The sequence below is a fragment of the Eurosta solidaginis genome, chromosome 4 (genome assembly GCF_040869045.1).
Source record: "Eurosta solidaginis isolate ZX-2024a chromosome 4, ASM4086904v1, whole genome shotgun sequence".
Lineage (NCBI taxonomy): Eukaryota > Metazoa > Arthropoda > Insecta > Diptera > Tephritidae > Eurosta > Eurosta solidaginis.
The window spans coordinates 208054245-208072900 of NC_090322.1; the positions used below are offsets into that span (position 1 = coordinate 208054245).

The window sequence follows — 18656 nt, forward strand, 5'->3', positions numbered from 1 at the left end:
AAATTAAATTAAAATAAAATAAAAAAATAATGGAAAATTATTAAAATGAAATGAAATAAAATAAAATAGAATGAAAAAGTTAAATAAAATAAAATAAAATAAACGTAAAAAATAAAAAAATTAATTAAAATGAAAAAAATATAAAAAATAAAATAAAACTAAGTAAAATTAAATAAAGAAAAACAAAAATAACATGAAACGAAATGAAATAAAATAAAATGAAATAAAATAAAGTAAGTAAAAGGAAAATATACGATAAAGTAAAATAAAATTAAATTAAATAAAATAGAATAAAATAAAAATGACAAAAATGAAACGAAATATAATAAAATTTAAAAAAAAATTTATAAAATGATAAAATTAAACGTAATGGAATGAAGCAAAATAAAATAAAATAAGATTAATTAAAATAAAATAAAATAACATTAAACGAAATGAAAAGAAATAAAATAAAATGTATTAAAATAAATAAAATGAAATGAATTAAAATAAATAAAATAAAAGAAAATAAAATAAGATAAAGTTAAATTAAATAAATGAAAATAAAATAATAAATTAAAATAAAATAAAATAAAATAAAATGAAGTGAAATAAGATGCAACAAAATAAAATGTTAAAAAAAATAAAATAAAATAAAACAAAACAAAATGAGTTAAAAAAAATTTATGAAATACATTTAAACTAAGCAAAACATAAAAACAAATTTTGAAACAATAATTTTTTAATTTTTTTATTGTTCTAATATCGACCTAACCTAAGAAAGACGTATCGCAGAAATTCTGTTAATAAGGCCGTATCTGAGCGAAGTCGATATTTGGCAATATTATATGTAACACCCGAAACTCTCGGTTATGTTTAAGAAAAAATCGGAAGCTCTCGAAAAAGAAATTTTTCGAACAAATTCGAGCAATCGTAAGCTCTACTTCTTTTACAATACTTGTGTGTTTTGTAGTATAAACACTTTATAAATTAAAATTTTGAAAAATATGTGTTTGACAAAATAGTTAAACAGTTGGACTATTTTGGAAATCATGTATTGAGAAATTGGAATCTTTCGGACACAAATTATGTATACCAATTTCATAAAACAAATTTTCCTTCCCATTATCGAGTTTCTCCGCTACGTCCATTTAGTTTTGGTGGTGAAAAAATGCAGTTACAAAAACTTTCGACGTTATCTTTTTAATTGAGTTAAATTTTTTTTATTTGCTTCCCCGCTATTTTCTACTGCTACATGTAATTGATATAAGTGACAAAGTCTTCTTGACATATTAGCTGTGTTTCTTTACATCTATAGACCTTTATGCTTATACCTTATATGGACTGCTAAGGGTCAAACTTTAAATACACCTCTTAAATAGCTGCGCATAAAATTTGTACTACTAAATTTCAATACGCTTTATACTCAGATGTAACTGAAATATGTGTCTATGTTTCACCTCTTAAAATGGTGCGTGTCCACTATTCATCGCAACTGATTCAGCTATATGTTATACATTATGGCCACCAGAGCTTTGTGTCTCCGATTTTAGGTGCACCCTGTTCTGTAGCTAGTTATTTAACTACTGCCGCTAGATGGGTCTCCTAAGCATTATCTAAGCGAGGATAAGCGTTTTTTAGGCGCAAACGTAAACGTATACGCTTGTAAAAAAAACACGGCTATTTTTGGACAATAAACTGAGGGACACTTTAGAGATTTTGTCCCGCTTATCAAAAAGCAACAAATTTTACATTAAGTATATACTCTGTTGTGGCTAGTATTTCTGTGGCATTTTATTAAAGCACCCTAACTCCTTGATTAAGTGAAGTTATTAAAAGCTGATAATTATATTTATTAAACAAGATCCATTACAAACTCAACGAGATATCCTTACCTATAATTTAAAAATGTCAAAAAGTAAGATAATCGATATCTAACTGACTTTGATTAATAAAGCAAGTTATCAGCGTTTTTGTAACCCCACATAAAAAACTTTCCATTAAATTAGGTTACTTAACAAAATTCCACAGATTTAATTGTAACTTATATATATTTAAATTATATCTGAAACAAAAAATACTTAGAATCGTATTACTCACTTTTTGGGTATAGTTGAAACATAAGGCATTAACACCTTATCAACGAATGAACCGAATCCCAAACGGAAATTCGATGTTATATTACGCATGGTCTCCGATAATTTATCACCCAAAGCAGATAATTTATCCTTATCGTCCTCCATAGATTTTGACAAATCCATCAAATAGTATAAATCGACGGGGTAATCGACAGCTTGTGAATACCGCATATTTAAAGAGTGAACTTGATCTGCAAAAACAAAAGAGAAAAAGATCAATGAAATATTTTAAATAAAAAACCTCTTCCTTCTTCCTACAACTTACTTATGCGCAATTTGAGGCTTACACGTTGTGGACTCATTTGAACAATTTCGCCGCTAGAGCCTGCTGCACCAGCATATCCCGCGCTACCATAAGCGCCCGCATAAGATGAGCTCGAGCTGCTGCTGCTATACGATGAACCCGCTTCATAAGATCCACCATAACCACCATAACCATAACCAGCTGTAGCTGCACTAGAGTTGCCACCACGTGTTAATTCACGATTAATAATCAATTTTTGTTCGGTATGTGGATTCCAGGTGTATTCTTCTCGACAATAATTTTGCATAGTATTTCTAAAACAACGTGGTGAATCACCTAAATCGGGTTGCATGCACCATGCGCAATTTTGTGTTTGTATACATTCATGACAGGAAGCCTTATTCACACAAGGATCTTGTATGAGTTTTCCAGCTAGTTGTGCTTCGGCACCGCCTAAAATCCCACTGCAGACGAAAAAAGTGGTAAAAAATATGGCTGTCTCCAGCCGTGAGGTGGCAGGCGGACGACGGTGATGGTGCGCTAACATGTTGTGTTTGTTCGCAGCGGGCAATGTGGGAAGTACAACGTTATGGAAGCTGTTAAAATTTAATTAAAAAAAGTTGAATTGTAATTTGTTTTTCGAAAAACCGAAGTTGAAGTCCAGTGATCAACGTTGTCAGTGAAAGTGCTCTAAGAAGTTTAACCTAAACAAGTAAGGAAGGCTAAGTTCGGGTGTAACCGAACATTACATACTCAGCTTAGAGCTTTGGAGACAAAATAAGGGAAAATCACAATGCTGAAAGGTGGTAATGAGTATTTTAAAAGGGAGTGATCCTCAGTTCTAAAGGTGGACGCCTTTTCGAGATATCGCCATAAAGGTGGACCAAGGGTGACTCTAGAATGTGCTTGTACGGTATGGGTATCAAATTAAAGGTATTAATGAGGGTTTTAAAAGGAAGTGGCCCTTAGTTGTATATGTGAATACGTTTTCGAGATATCGACCAAAATGTGGACCAGGGTGACCCAGAACATCATCTGTCGGGTACCGCTAATTTATTTATATATGTAATACCACGAACAGTATTCCTGCCATGATTCCAAGGGCTTTTGATTTCGCCCTGCAGAACTTTTTCATTTTCTTCTACTCAACCTGGTGGGTGTCACACCCATTTTACAAAGTTTTTTCCAAATTTATATTTTGCGTCAAAAAACCAATCCAATCACCATGTTTCATTCCTTTTCGTATTTGGTATAGAATTATAGCATTTTTTTTAATTTTTCGAAGTTTTCGATATCGAAAAAGTGGGCGCGGTCATAGTCGGATTTCGTCCATTTTTAATACCAAGATAAAGTGCGTTCAGATCAGTACGTGAACTAAGTTTAGTAAAGATATGTCGATTTTTGGAAGGATAAGGAATTTTTGTTCGACTTATGGCATTAAAAGTATTCTAGACAAATTAAATGAAACGGGCGAAACCACGCCCATTTTGAAATTTTCTTTTATTTTTGTATTTTGTTGCACCATATAATTACTGGAGTTGAATGTTGACATAATTTACTTATATATTCAAGTTTTTGCTAAAATTTGACTTTAAAAAAAAATTTTTTTTAAGTGAGCGTGTTCGTCATCCGATTTTGCTAATTTTTATTTGGCACACATATAGTAATAGGAGTAACATTCCTGCTAAATTTCATCATGATATCTTCAACGACTGCCAAATTACAGCTTGCAATACTTTTAAATTACCTTCTTTTAAAAGTGGGCGGTGCCACGCCCATTGGCCAAAATTTTACTAATTTTCTATTCTGCGTCATAAGGTCAACCCACCTACCAAGTTTCATTGCTTTATCCGTCTTTGGTAATGAATTATCGCACTTTTTCGGTTTTTCGAAATTTTCCATATCGAAAAAGTGGGCGTGGTTATACTCCGATTTCGTTCATTTTAAATAGCGATCTGAGATGAGTGCCCAGGAACCTACATACCAAATTTCATTAAAATACGTCAAAATTTACTAAAGTTATCGTGTTCACGGACAGACAGACGGACGGACAGACATGTCTAAATGAATTTCTTTTTTCGCCCAGATGATTTTGATATATAGAAGTCTATATCTATCTTGATTAGTTTATGCCCTTACGGATTACCGTTATGCGAACAAAATTAATATATTCTGTGGGCTATGCTCAGCTGAGTATAAAAATAAAGCTTTAATTGAAAATATCGAAAAAATTCCCTTCATACCCAAAACTCTGCGTTTCACTGAATTGCCAAATTAACACACAAACATATTGTATGCAATTACTTGCTGCATTCACCACCAAAAAAAATAGTAATAGAACTTCACCCTTTTCGTGTATTTGAACCGCTACGCATTGTTTTAACGCCGTTTATGTTACCTGCTAGTGTGCTCGGGTTCCCTCACTTGTTTGCTTCTATGAGCATCTAAATTATTCGCTTATCGCATTCTAGAATACTCCTATGATGTATCGACATCTCTTTAACCTGAATTCATTGACACATGTCATTGTTGACTTTGGTAGCTATTGCTATCTTGTACAGAATTTCAAGTGGCTAACAGGGCACAGAGTAACGCAATAGTGAGTACAGATAAAAAGCTTCAAGATCAGCGAAAATTCTTACGCTCCGCTTACACACGTTCAGAGGTTAGTTGAGTTAAGAGGAAGCTCTTCTTCCCGCTATTAAAAATAGCGCGGCAAATTTTTTTCTCTTCGCAACTAATAACCGCATAATTTGCGACAAAATACCGACCTATTAATTTTTTGATCCACCGAAGATGCCTGACTAAATTCACGTTCATTCTAATACCAATTTCACACAGAGGCTTAATGGAATAATTAGTTAAGTTTTCTACATTAAAGGCCTAATTGAACTTAATCTTCCATACAAAATACAAATTCTTAATTATCTCATTATTGCTTTATTGAATGCCTAATCGAGTGAAAAATCCAGTCGGTTTTGCTTGGTGCTTCGAATTGTATTGTCAATGTAACAAATGACAATCAAAAATAAATTATTTTCAATAATTTACAAAAAATAGAAAAACACGAAAAAATTTCAAAATTTAGTTTTCGCTGCATTTGCAAAAGATAATAATATGGCTTTTTCCAAAATAGGCATATTTTTTGAAAAAACGAAATATTGTTTGGGGCTGCTGACAGATGTTTGCTTAATGAAGCAAAAGGCCCTGTATGAAAAGGGAAACTTAATTATTTCATTAAATAGAATTGTGATTCGATTAAGTTTCTGTGCGAAAACGGTACAGCGTTGTAGACATCATATGAGATTTGGAGTATTCGACAGAAAAAATCTCCGGAAAATTTATCGAGTTTCGAAGGAGAATCAAAAAGTTAATAAATAAAACTACGATACTCTGGCTAGATTATGAAGATCAAAAATCAGGTATATTATAGTACTTCGCTATATGTTTTCAACTGACGTAAGTTATCACGAAGTTAAGGGCCAATTAATGGTGACTTATCCATAACCAGATAAAACAGCTGATCGAACCAACCATATGGAAATAAATGTAATCGCATTAATCGATGCCATACCATAACGCTAAAGCCATAACCATACCATAGCCAACCAATTGGTTTTTGGTTTCTCGCCATATCCATAACCTAAAAATATTTCAGTTGGTGAACTTAATAACTTTGTGTAGATTTTATTAATTGTTTTGGATACGTTATGACTAAAAGACTTATTTGTTATGGAATATGTTTGTAATTTTTCCCTTTTCTTCATTTTTATGAAATTTTCACGATTTTTAGGTTAAGGCACCATTAATCGATTACTTTGGAGATGGTTATGGATATGGGTATGGTTACGACTATGGCGTTAGGGTTAAGGAACTTTAATTGGCCCTTTAAAACGACACTCGTACTTTGCTGCAATACGGCGAATCGGAATGAAGAATATTTCGGTGAAATCACTGCCCGAAGTTTGCAGAATAAAAAAGTACTAAAGTAAAACAGTACTTAAAAAGTACTCTGCTCAAATTTATTCTTTTGAAATCAGGCACTTAACCAAAACTAGCGCTGTCCAACGATATTTAAATTATTATGACAAAAATGATAAGCCAGTAGATGACGCATGAGACATTGAATTTAAAACAAGTAAGGAAGGTTAAGTTCGGGTGTAACCGAACATTACATACTCAGTTGAGAGCTATGGTGACAACATAAGGGAAAATAACCATGTAGGAAAATGAACCGAGGGAAACCCTGGAATGTGTTTGTATGACATGCGTATCAAATGAAAGGCATTAAATAGTATTTTATGAGGGAGTGGGCCATAGTTCTATAGGTGGACGCCATTTAGGGATATAGCCATAAAGGTGGATCAGGGTTGACTCTAGAATGCGTTTGTACGATATGGGTATCAAATGAAAGGTATTAATGAGTATTTTAAAAGGGCGTGGACCTAAGTACTATAGATGGACGCCTTTTCGAGATATCGCCGTAAAGATGGACCAGGGGTGACTCTAGAATGCGTTTGTACGATATGGGTATCAAATGAAAGGTATTAATGAGCATTTTAAAAGGGAGTAATCCTTAGTTCCATAGGTGGACGCCGTTTCGAGATATCGCCATAAAGGTGGACCAGGGGTGACCCTAGAATTTGTTTGCACAATATGGGCATCAAACGAAAGGTGTTAATGAGTATTTTAAAAGGGAGTGGGCCTTAGTTCTATAGGTGGACGCCGTTTCGAGATATCGCCATAAAGGTGGGCCAGGGGTGACTCTAGAATTCGTTTGTGCAATATGGGTATCAAACGAAAGGAGTTAATGAGTATTTTAAGAGGGAGTGGGCCATAGTTCTATAGGTGGACGCATTTTCGAGGTATCGCAATAAAGGTGGACCAGGGGTGACTCTAGACTTTGTTTGTACGATATGGGTATCAAATGAAAGGTGTTAATGAGTATTTTTAAAAGGGAGTGGGCCTTCGTTTTATAGGTGTTCGCCTTTTCGAGATATCGCCATAAAGGTGGACCAGGGGTGACTTTAGAATTTGTTTGTATGATATGGGTATCAAATGAAAGGTGTTAATGATTATTTTAAAAGGGCGTGGGGCTTAGTTCTATAGGTGGACCCCTTTTCGAGGTATCGCCATAAAGGTGGACCAGGGGTGACTCTAGAATTCGTTTGTGCAATATGGGTATCAAACGAAAGGAGTTAATGAGTATTTTAAGAGGGAGTGGGCCTTAGTTCTATAGGTGGACGCCTTTTCGAGATATCGCCATAAAGATGGACCAGGTGTGACTCTAGAATGCGTTTGTACGATATGGGTATCAAATGAAAGGTGTTAATGAGTATTTTAAAAGGGAGTAATCCTTAGTTCCATAGGTGGACGCCGTTTCGAGATATCGCCATAAAGGTGGACCAGGGGTGACCCTAGAATTCGTTTGTGCAATATGGGTATCAAACGAAAGGAGTTAATGAGTATTTTAAGAGGGAGTGGGCCTTTCTAGACCAGGGGTGACTCTAGACTTTGTTTGTACGATATGGGTATCAAATGAAAGGTGTTAATGAGTATTTTTAAAAGGGAGTGGGCCTTCGTTCTATAGGTGTTCGCCTTTTCGAAATATCGCCATAAAGGTGGACCAGGGGTGACTCTAGAATGAGTTTGTACGATATGGGTATCAAATTAAAGGTATTAATGAGAGTTTTAAAAGGGAGTGGTGGTAGTTGTATATGTGAAGGCGTTTTCCAGATATCGACCAAAATGTGGACCAGGGTGACCCAGAACATCATCTGTTGGATACCGCTAATTTATTTATATATGTAATACCTGCCAAGATTTTAAGGGTTTTTTATTTCGCACTGCAGAACTTTTTCATTTTCTTCTACTTAATATGGTAGGTGTCAGAATCATTTTATAAAGTTTTTTCTAAAGTTATATTTCGCGTCAATAAAACAATCCAATTACCTTACCATATTTCATCCCTTTTTTCGTATTTGGTATAGAATTATGGCATTTTTTTAATTTTTCGTAATTTTCGATATGGAAAAAATGGGCGTGGTCATAGTCGGATTTCGTTAATTTTTCATACCAAGATAAAGTGAGTTCAGATAAGTACGTGAACTGAGTTTAGTAAAGATATATCGATTTTTGCTCAAGTTATAGTGTTAACGGCCATGCGGAAGGACAGACGGACGACTGTGTATAAAAACTGGGCGTGGCATCAACCGATTTCGCCCATTTTCACAGAAAACAGTTAACGCCATAAAATCTATGCCCCTACCAAATTTCAAAAGGATTGGTTAATTTTTGTTCAACTTATGGCGTTAAAAGTATCCTAGACAAATTAAATGAAAAAGGGCGGAGCCACGCCCATTTTTAAATTTTCTTTTATTTTTGTATTTTGTTGCACCATATCATTACTGGAGTTGAATCTTGACATAATTCACTTATATACTGTAAAGATATTAAATTTTTTGTTAAAATTTTACTTTTAAAAAAATTTTTTTTTAAAAGTGGGCGTGGTCCTTCTCCGATTTTGCTAATTTTTATTAAGCGTACATATAGTAATAAGAGTAACGTTCCTGCCAAATTTCATCATGATATCTTCAACGACTGCCAAATTACAGCTTGCAAAAGTTTTAAATTACCTTCTTTTAAAAGTGGGCGGTGCCACGCCCATTGTCCAAAATTTTACTAATTTTCAATTTGCGTCATAAGTTCAACTCATCTACCAAGTTTCGTCGCTTTATCGGTCTTTTGTAATGAATTATCGCACTTTTTCGGTTTTTCGAAATTTTCGATATCGAAAAAGTGGGCGTGGTTATAGTCCGATATCGTTCATTTTAAATAGCGATCTGAGATGAGTGCTCAGGAACCTACATACCAAATTTCATCAAGATACCTCAAAATTTACTCAAGTTATCGTGTTAACGGACGGACGGACGGACGGACATGGCTCAATCAAATTTTTTTTCGATCCTGATTATTTTGATATATGGAAGTCTATATCTATCTCGATTCCTTTATATATGTACAACCAACCGTTATCCAATCAAACTTAATATACTCTGTGAGCTCTGCTCAACTGAGTATAAAAAAGTATTTAATACCATAAAATTAGTAGTCAAAGAACCTGTTTTATATGCATCACTGGATTTCGACTTCGTAAACAAAGGCATGAAAAAAAATTGATTGTATTTACACATTCTTTTATTTAGCGGAAATCAAATTGCTCTTTAAATTATATTTCCTTTGAATTTACACTAAAAAATATACTATATATATATATATGGGGTATTCCATCCCATTTCGACCAATTTTGACCCGACCCCTTCAGAATTGGCTGAAAGTGTTTCTTCTTTTTCTAGCTTACGAAAGACGTTTTTCAGAATTTTTTCAAATTTTTTCATCCAACTCAAAAAAAGTTATGAATTTTTAAAAAAAACACCGTTTTTGTTTTCAAAATGCTATAACTTTTTCAAAAATTGACCGTTTGGGAACTTTTTTTTTTAATTTGTTTTTAAATGTACTTTTCGGAAAAAATACAAAAAAATTTTTAAAGTTTTTTTTTTTTGTAATTTTTCAGTTTTTCGAGATTTTTCGAATTTCGCCATTTTTTTTTCTCATAAAAAACTTCAATCAATTCTGCAATCATCCCCACTAATCCCGGAGTGGGCCGATTATTATTATTTTTTTTTTTTTTTATTTAATTGAAGAAAAAACTAAAATTTTTTTTGTATTTTTTCCGAAAAGTACATTTAAAACAAATTAAAAAAAAAAAAATCTCAAACGGTAAATTTTTGAAAAAGTTATAGCATTTTGGAAAAAAATTTTAAAACTGGCGTGGCACCGCCCACTTGTGATAAAATCAATTTTATAAATATTATTAATCATAAATTAAAAATCGTTAAAGTTATCGTAAAAAATTCGGCAGAGAGGTTGCTTTACTATAAGGAATGCTTTTAAGAAAAATTAATGAAATCGTTTAAGGACCACGCCCACTTTTATATAAAAGATTTTAAAAGGGTCGTGGACGAATAAAATAAGCTACATCTTTGCAAAAAAGAGCTTTATATCAATGGTATTTCATTTCCCAAGTGGATTTATAACAATAAATAGGAAAAACTTCAAATTTTAAAAAATGGGTGTGGCACCTCTCTTTTATGACTAAGTAATTTTCTATGTTTCGGGAGCCATAACTCGAAGAAAAATTAGTTCAGAATATAACCATATGTATATGTATTATTGCACAGCCTTGTAACACTATTAAGCACACAAAACAAACAACAACAGCATTTCAAGTGTACAGCTGGGTATGTAATGTTCGGTTTCACCCGAACTTAGACTTCCTTACTTGTTTAAATTTGTTTTTGTTTCTCTTTCACTTTTGCTGATTTATTTTTAATTACTTTTTTTTGCTATCGATGCTGACGTTATTTGCTTTAACAATTGTTGATTTTGTTTGGGGCACACTCAGCATGAATTCATATGAATCAAATTGTGAGCCAAAAGTGAGTCATCTTCCATGGACAACGACAACTCAACGAAATGAGTGACTAGCGGCAGTCAAGAAAATTTTTATCACAAAATATACGAAAGCTCAATAAAAAGCAATATAAACGAAATTCTTATGTACTTAAACAATTACGTTTAGCAATTAAAAGTCAAAGTGAATTCGTAAATTGTTATATACTTAAACTTTTTCTTTGTTTTAAGTTCAGTGTCAAAATCATAAAGTCTTGAACAATTTCTAAGTAACTCTCCGATATGCTAAAGAGATAAAACTTTGGGAAAAGATTCCGGTAGATGACAGGAAATGGAGGAATGCAATCTGTTTGTTTGTGATTGCAGATTATTATAGTAATTAATAATTATTATTTTTAATTCATTTCTATATATGCACTTAATTTTAATTAATTGAACAACAATACTGATTTTGAACATTATTATGACTACATTTGTCCACGAATCGTGAAAACCCATGATTGTTGTTCATAAGTTTGTTTTTACTTAGTTAATTGCAAAATAATTTTAATTTAATTAATTAGTAATCTTAATCAATCATTAAATGGATCTCCAGAAAATAATCAAACCGGTAAACGTTACGAATAATAGCAATTTCTCAAAGGGATTGGTTAGCTGGCCATTTCAAACGAAAATACTCCCACCTAAAAGATATGTGGGAAGAGAAGTGAATGTATACTCAATTAAAAAATGAACACTTAGCGCGATTTATCATCGAGCTTCTCTTCCAATTTTCGTCGTGCTCCTTTTTAATTTGTCCTAACAATCGGCGAGATCTGTTTTATGCCGACTTCGAACGGCATCTGCAGGGGCAGATGAATTTTCAGTTAGAAGCAAACCACTGCCGAGGGGCGACCCCGCGTAGAAAAATGTTTATCTTATTGGAAAGGTGTCATAATAGGGCGGGTCAAATTGTATGGGCAAAAATGGGGGAACAAAACTTCAAGTTCATATCCAGTTTCTGGGTCATACTGAGTAATATTGTCCATGGGACCATAGGTCTGAAATGAATTTCGAGCCTCCCTAATTTTTTTAGAAAATTTTCAACAATAAGTTTGACCCACCCTAGTGCCATAAGGTCAACGGCCATAACGTCCACTGATCTTATCACCACTTCATATGGTCCAAACGTTAGTTTTCAAATGGTTACAATGTCAACGACATTTATTTTACAACGTAAAGTCAACTCCCATTTTTCTCAAGTGGCCATAAGGACAATTATTTTGTTTCATAACAGTAACGTTTTATTGTTTTCGCTATATCTTCGTTTAGTCGAAAGAAAAAGGAACTTTTTTTATTTCAAACTTTTGCATACGGCTCTCCTTTTCCGATATTTTGGTCCCATTCTAGTGAAAAATTTGATAAAAACTGGCCCAATGAGGTCTTCTATGATATGACCAGAACTTATTTAACTTAAGTTTAGAGAAGATTCAAATTTTCGCCTGTGGTGCTTCTTTCTCAATATTTAGTCTAATTTTAGAGAAAATCCGGATTTGGTACTGATTTAGGTTGGATTTCCTAATTCTGGTTTCATTAACGTGAAAAATCGAATTAAAAGCGGTGCCGGCGAGGATTCTTTTGAAACAAGAATAACATATTAAACTAAACGTCTAATGAATCCTGCAGAAGTTTTTTGCTGTTGTGCCAATCTTAAACTGCTGGATATGTTTATGGCCTTTTTTCTGAAATAGTTATAAAGTCGAACAGAAATTTCCTAAAGGCCATAAAGCCAAATTATGAGAAGTCATAAAGTCAATTGAATTTATGACTATTTAAAGCGGCTAATTGTGGTCATAACGTCAAATGACCATTTGGTGGTTGACCTTATGTCGCCCTACCAGTTAATTATAGAGTGAGAATGATAGAACTTATTTTCGCCAAATCCATATCTACATGCAGTGAACGCTGGGTAATATCTACATGAATCCTTTTTTTTTTTTTGTAGGCAATGATTACGACGAAGCTTAGCATGTCCCAGCGGGTTAGGGGGTCAGAATATACCAGATTCAAGGGGCTGTGTAGCGCAACCCTTTCAGGTTGCCAGCGCAATATATAGCTTCTCCAAACCCAATTGTCAACCTCACCTATCCGCGGCGAATCCTGTTTCACTAACAGACGAGGCTCTGGCGACCTCAAGCTCCTTATGGAACTTGGGGGCGTGGAGGGAGGTATGGCCGAAGGTTTAATGTGCCATATAAATCGTTCCCGAGATGGTCGGGCTAACACCTTAATGGTGCTGTGTTACCGGTGCGTACCGGATCTGTATCCGGCAAAGGACCATCACATCGATAACACTCCCCAAAGCCTTCGGGAGAAACCTTATCGCTACAACAACAACAACAAGAACAACGAACCTTAGCACCTTCGGCGGCGACGATTTTGTGATTTAACAAAATAAGTAAATAGGTTTTCAATCAGGACAACCAAAAAACCCAATGACGTTGAGGTATTCTAAATAAGGGTGAGCCCAACACAAGACTAATTGGTGTACATAGAAAACAAATGAAGTCTTTGAATGGGGTAGGGCGATTCTTAAATCTCAATCATTAAATGGCAAAGTCACACTGTATTGTGACCATAGCAAGCGCCCGTTCGGCTGATTTTAGATTATGTGTTGCCGGGAGGAAACTGGTTTCATGGCGGAATTGCACATAAAGTAAACAATAGTAAATGATTGGCATACCAAGCTTTAAAGCAAACAATGAATTACTCATCACGACATGTGTGTATGCAGTTTGCTAATATCAAGGACAACAGGAAGAAAGTATGTATGCCCTGCAGCAAATCACACTTGTTCCGAACTAGCGCAGAACAAACTCATAAAGAGACGTTGCTATGTAGTTCTAATTATGGCCGCTCATAGTTCTTCAACTGACATTTAACATTGTGATGCCCTACGAAATGCCCATTGCAGACTTGAAAAGGTCTTAACTGGCTCAGTAGTAGGTGGTTCTCAAATAGTAATTGTTTTAAATTCATATAGGTCAGACTTTAGCGCTGTTAGTACAAGTGTGGCCACCAACTGTACCGCTCTGCATACGATTAGCGCTAGTTCGGAGACAGTCATTAAACCTGAAGAGTGAAACTGGTGCTTTGCGTGACGGTCTCCCATTTTCGATTGATGATATGCAAACAGCAAATTAGACTGGATCGAAAAACATCGCCATCATATGACGATTTCGAAATCGTTTTTTATTATAACTTGGCAAAGTGGCATCCGATTTTCAACTGTAAAGCTAATCCTCAGATTACTCTCTTGATTCCGTCATTGACTCCAGCTCTTTTGAGCGACACAGACATCAGATCCATAAACATAAAGTAGCATAGGTCCTAGAAAGCTTTTGGTATTTGCCAAATGGACAAGTAAGGAATTTCTCCGCATTGGCGAACCCGACTCCAATACCTAGGCATGAACATCCCGAAGCTCAAAGAACACATTGAACATTCTAGCCCATCCCGCCCCGTACTCCCCGCCAGAGCCTCGACTGCTGAAGAAACACGGCTAGGTGGGGTTGACAATTGAGAGGGTTGCGCTACCTAACCTTTTGAATCCTTTGGGTATTTCAGTCGACTATTACCTGCCGCGGGTATATTCTAAGCCTCCTAACCCGCTGGGGGTATTTCCGAAATGATCGTAAGGTCCAAACGGAAATTTCCTTAATGGTATTTACGTCATATTTGAAAAGGCCATAAATTCTGCGATCAATTGGCTATTTGAAGTAGTCTTAAGATTAACTGACCTTATGAGGTGGTCATGAGGTCAAGTTATGGCCGCTGCCCACCACCGGATTCTTCACAGGGTCTATCAGTCCGTACATAAGGTTGCCTCAAAGATAGGACGGACAAGGTCTTTTGTATAAGGAATGTACTTAGCTAGGAGTCGTTTTATCCAGTGAAATAAGCCGTATGTAAAGTTCAAGATTTTATGGTGAGTTGGGCCCACTTGCTGAACGACAAATGTTATTTTTTAAGCTCTGAGTTAGTCTACATATCAGGTTAATTCTGAGTTAGAAAGTTAAATTGCCGTTTTGCAAGTGGGTCTTAATGTGTATGTAGTTATGTATGTAAATACATAAACAGAAATCGAGCATAAAAGTAACATCTAATACTGAAATTTTTGGCGCTTTTGACGGCTGTTGATGTTGGTGCTAGTTGTCTGTGTTGCTGGCTATATTTAACCCACGCATCTGCAATAACGCGATCAACGCCAACACGAAATTCGAAAACAACAACAAGTATGTATATCAAAAATTGCCAAACCAAACAAGTTTGAAGGTAAAATAACAACAACTAAAATATAAAAACAACTGTGATAACAGCAAAGCTACAAAAACAAAGAGGGATATTATATTGGTGGAACCACAGATTGGAAACAGCAATGAATCTATACTTGACGAATAAAACAAAAAGGTGCATAAACGGGATACATATATATGTAGGTACGTACAGTTGTGAGCATGAAAATAGCAAACCAATTTCAAAGACGATTAATAAAGATCGAAGATTTGGCAAGTTTCTAAAAATCATTTTGAAAACATCAAAATTTGTTTCAAGTTTCAGACCTGTAAGTTTTAAGTCTCAAAAATCTTAAATAATTTAAAAACAATAAATAAACGGTTGACACGATTTAACCCCAAGGCGATCTAGGCGTTCGTATCGTTCTCCTTTTTAATTTTTCTAATATGTGGTAAGCGAGCCAATACAAGAATTCATGTTCACTAGCGAGCACGAAAATAGCAGTGGCAATTTTATTAAATTTCGCCAATTAATTTTTTTTTTCGGTAATTTAAGAAAAAACTTTATAATAACATTAACCCTCCGCAAACTTTAGAACTAATTTTTTTGAATAAATTTGTGCGAAAAACGAAACAATCAAAATTTATTACTTTTGTAATACATGTAAATGTTGGCAAACAGATCTGCCCAACAAGTGAGGTTATGTTGTTGACCTAAAGTAAAGCAGCAGTTACCCACCGACGTACGATCAAAGGTGCCTTAACCTAAAAATCGTGAAAATTTCATAAAAATGAAGAAAACGCAAAAAATCACAAACATATTCCACAAAAAATAAGTCTCTTAGTCATGACGTATCCAAAACAATGAATAAAGTCTACAAATAGTTATTAAATTCACCAACTCAAATATTTTTTGGTTATGGATATGGCGAGAAACCAAAAACCAATTGGTTGGCTATGGTATGGTTATGGCGTTAGCGTTATGGTATGGCATCATTAATCGATTAAATTGATTTCCATAATGTAGGTTCGATCAGCTGTTTTATCTGGTTATGGTTATATGATTATTCACCATTAATTGGCCCTTTCATTTATGTGTGCCGATGATATTTTTGTAGTTCCGACACATAAGCAGTTTTTCATATAGATGAGTTTAACACATGCTTATGCATTATGAGTACATTGCACGTATTTTTATGTAGAATGGTAGAATTAGCGACACTGGCGCCATCTGATATTGAAAAGTAGCCAACTCCCCAATTTTGTTCCAAACAAATCATAAGAAGAAGAATTTGACATTTGCTTTGGCTAAGAGTGTTGGCACACTTTGCAAGTGAAATTATATTTCCCACTGGTTGGTCTATTTTCTAACATTTTTCACAATTAAGAACGGCAATATAACAATCGAATACGACACAAAATATGTTTACAACAGTGCTTCGCGAAAATTTGTATGTGAATGGGAAGGCGTAATAAACTTCAATTGCCAAGTCTGAAGTTCCTTCATATTTACAAACGCAACATCTTGGTTGAATGTGGCGATGTTATTGGAATGCATAAGCTTGTGTTAAACGCATCTATATGAAAAATGGCATTGTACCGCGGCCTTTATGCCTTTACGTGCACACAGCTGTAAGCACATGCAGTTACGTACATACGTATATGAATGCGTTTGCTACGAGTGGGCGTTAAATAACTAGTTCTGTACGATGCACTCACACTCATATTCCTACATACATATACCTATAAGTGAGTATTCAATACGTTGAATGCAAAGGAATACGCATTTGGGAGTGGCACTGATTTCCTAATAGCCTTATTTTCTCGGATATCATACATACATGCATAGGTAGGTACGGAGTATATTCATCTATATTTACTCATAATTGATACATGGCACAATAGGTCCAGAATTGTAGATACATATCTATGTATGTAGGTATGTACGTATTGCTTTTAACCATTTTTTAGCAAGCAGCTGACTAATAACATTGCACTGTTTTATCACGTTTTATTTTCTTTGCTCATTTTATCAAATGCTTTTCAAGGCAGAACTAGTTTTTGCTGATGATGCCATCTTGGAACTATTGGAGTTAATCCGCTATTTGTGTCAACACATTCTTTGTTTTCTCATATTTCATATATTTTCCGCTAACACTGCCATTTTACTTCCTCATCGTCACCCCTCCAACGCTTGTTTGAATCCTCAAAAGAACGGAATGAATGAAATCATCTTTTTCTTTTTTGGTTCTGCAGCACAAGAAACGTTGATCACTCACTGCATTTATTTTTATATAATTTTCAACAATTTATTAATACTTTTCACTTACACTTCTATGTATATTGCACAATATAGTAAATTTTATATGATTTTATGATTTTTAATCAGATTTATTTCCCATCAGGGGTGTGCGAAATAATAATAATAATAACAATTTACTCACGTAAACCGTCCGATTTCACAAACCACACTCGTTGAAATTTTCGAAGAATCTAAACGGATTGACATCAACTTTTGCGATACTTCGAAAATATCTTGCTGTCAAATTTTTCGGATCTGTCAGATACTTCTCAGCAAGGTTGCCACTTCCGTCGATTTGGACCAAAAATTGTCCCTTCCAACCCATTTGGTCCGCCGGTCCCTGTTTGTTTCTCAATTTTGCTCTTTTTTGGAACGGTTTTGGTACTTTTATATATTTATTTTTGGAAACTGTGCAGTTTAGGGGCCCACCCTAAAATTGGGCCTTTTTTTGAGTGAGGTATCAAGAATCCGAAAGCGGGAGTTAAATTTTTTTACCCGTTTAAAAGTTATGCGCGAAAAACTGGTTCGTCTTGTACATATTGTTCCCGCACATTTACAATCTTTTAAGCGCACAAATCACATCCTGTTTTTATGGATTAATCGGGGATTGCCCGTATTGCTTTAAATGTATGAACATTTATTTCAAGCAATTTTTAATTTTATAATTTATTTAATAATTTGGGAAAAATTTAAACAACGTGACATCAGGACAGACAAGGCGACAGCTGTTTCGATTGTACCTTGTAAATCTCTTCAAAGCCTTTTCTCCCGGGAGTGGGAGTCGAACTCGCACTCCTACGATAGTTGAAATGGTTACAAACGCATATTATCGCTGTTTTTGTTCTATTTATAGAACTACAACGAATTAATCAAATGTTGTCTCTTTATATGGATTAATCGGGGATTGCCCGTATTGCTTTAATTGTATGAACATTGTATTTCAAGCAATTTTTAATTTTACAATTTATTTAATAATTTGGGAAAAATTTAAACAACGTGACATCAGGACAGACAAGGCGACAGCTTTTCGATTGGACCTTGTAAATCTCTTCAAAGCCTTCTCTCCACATCCTGTTTTGTTTTTCGATAGATTAATACAATATGATATTCACGAATTAGTAAAAAAATGTGTCTAATTTCTCTAATTAATATGCAATTAGGTAATAAAAATACAGAAAATACACTCTAATCACTTGATTCGTTGTTGAAGAAAAACACCTGATGGTGAAGAGTGCTGCCAGATGAGC

The 18656-nt window shown here is 34.5% G+C and overlaps 1 protein-coding gene across 3 annotated transcripts in view; it reads right to left on the reverse strand.

Annotated features, from left to right (window-relative positions):
- The window catches only part of mys (myospheroid), a 42127-nt gene extending 24525 nt beyond the window's left edge, over positions 1-17602 (reverse strand). For 2 of the 3 annotated variants that reach the window (XM_067784654.1, XM_067784653.1), the window contains exons 1-3: positions 17438-17602; positions 2383-2957; positions 2080-2308 (exon numbers count right to left, since the gene is read on the reverse strand). In XM_067784654.1, coding sequence (XP_067640755.1) covers positions 2080-2308; positions 2383-2908 — 755 coding nt within the window. In that variant the 5' untranslated portion in view covers positions 2909-2957; positions 17438-17602. Of the gene's footprint in view, positions 1-2079; positions 2309-2382; positions 2958-16987; positions 17370-17437 lie in introns of those variants that run through there. The other variant, XM_067784655.1, reaches the window with a different exon arrangement.
- Between the last annotated feature and the right edge of the window lie 1054 nt (positions 17603-18656).